This window comes from Montipora capricornis, chromosome 2 (genome assembly GCF_036669925.1).
Source record: "Montipora capricornis isolate CH-2021 chromosome 2, ASM3666992v2, whole genome shotgun sequence".
Taxonomy (NCBI): Eukaryota; Metazoa; Cnidaria; class Anthozoa; order Scleractinia; family Acroporidae; genus Montipora; species Montipora capricornis.
This window is the reverse complement of record NC_090884.1, coordinates 30,272,196-30,273,184: the sequence shown is the minus strand read 5'-3', so window position 1 is coordinate 30,273,184 and position 989 is coordinate 30,272,196. Positions and strand designations below refer to the sequence as shown.

At 42.9% G+C, this 989-nt stretch overlaps 1 protein-coding gene across 1 annotated transcript; it reads right to left on the bottom strand.

Moving 5' to 3' along the window:
• Positions 1-891, bottom strand: LOC138037096 (uncharacterized). Its single transcript, XM_068883094.1, has one exon. It carries the CDS (start codon positions 889-891, stop codon positions 1-3), a length of 891 nt encoding a protein of 296 aa, XP_068739195.1.
• Between the last annotated feature and the right edge of the window lie 98 nt (positions 892-989).

The window sequence follows — 989 nt, the reverse complement described above, 5'->3', positions numbered from 1 at the left end:
TTAACAAATGTTCTTTGCTGCGACTGAGGCCCAACGACCATGACGCTGAAGATTCCTCTCGGAAACACCGGAGCTGGCAGCTAAATTAGCTCCACCTGACCTAGCTGAATGAGTGCTAAACTTAGAGATATCTGGTACAATATTCACAAACGACTTTTTAAAAGATTGCCTATAGGTAGAATAACTAATTGGCTTGTTTATAGAAACAAGGCGCTTCCGATTGCCTGAAGCTGAAATTACCCTGAAAAGGTACTCGTCTGAATTTTCAGGAATCTGGGCCTTATGCATATACAACCTGAGTAAGGAACAAGGGCACGTGATAGACGAAGATTCAGCGATAACGACCGATCTACCCTCCCTCAGTTGGTCCGTCTTACTTTTCTCTATGCTAATTGTAAGGTAGCCCTCATTAAACTGAACATCCCTGCTACGAATAACGCATATCTCAGAACTTGTAAGAAAACCTAAAAATGCGAGAATAAACATAACTAAATTTCGTAATTGTAAAAGATCCTCTAGATTAGTCTCTGCAGCAAGGTGTTTGAGGTGCTGAGCGCCCAGGGGCTCCTTTTTATTGACTATCGGCTGAGTAGCAAGACGAACAGCTGCTTCTTTCACAGCAATAACAAAAGGGTGTAATGTTGGTGAGTCGACGCCTGCAAGAAGATGCATCCACTTGAATGCATAGAAGGCACAGTTTATGGAAGCGATGGACTTGGACAACTCAAGGAGGTGTTGTAAGTAGAGAGCACAATCAATGGGTCTAACTGGAAACTCTGAGGTACCCAAGACATCTCTAGCAAGGGTTCTCCACTTGTTAAAAGCTTGCAAGTAATTTTCGGACATCCCAGATGCTCTGGAGGCAAGGACAGTAGACTTGAGATTCTCCATTAGCTGATCCACTCTTGCGGAATTTTGGATCTCTGAAAACCAGAATACAGAAGCGAAAATATCTAGGGACAAGAAAGAGGAAAAATATCGTGAAAACC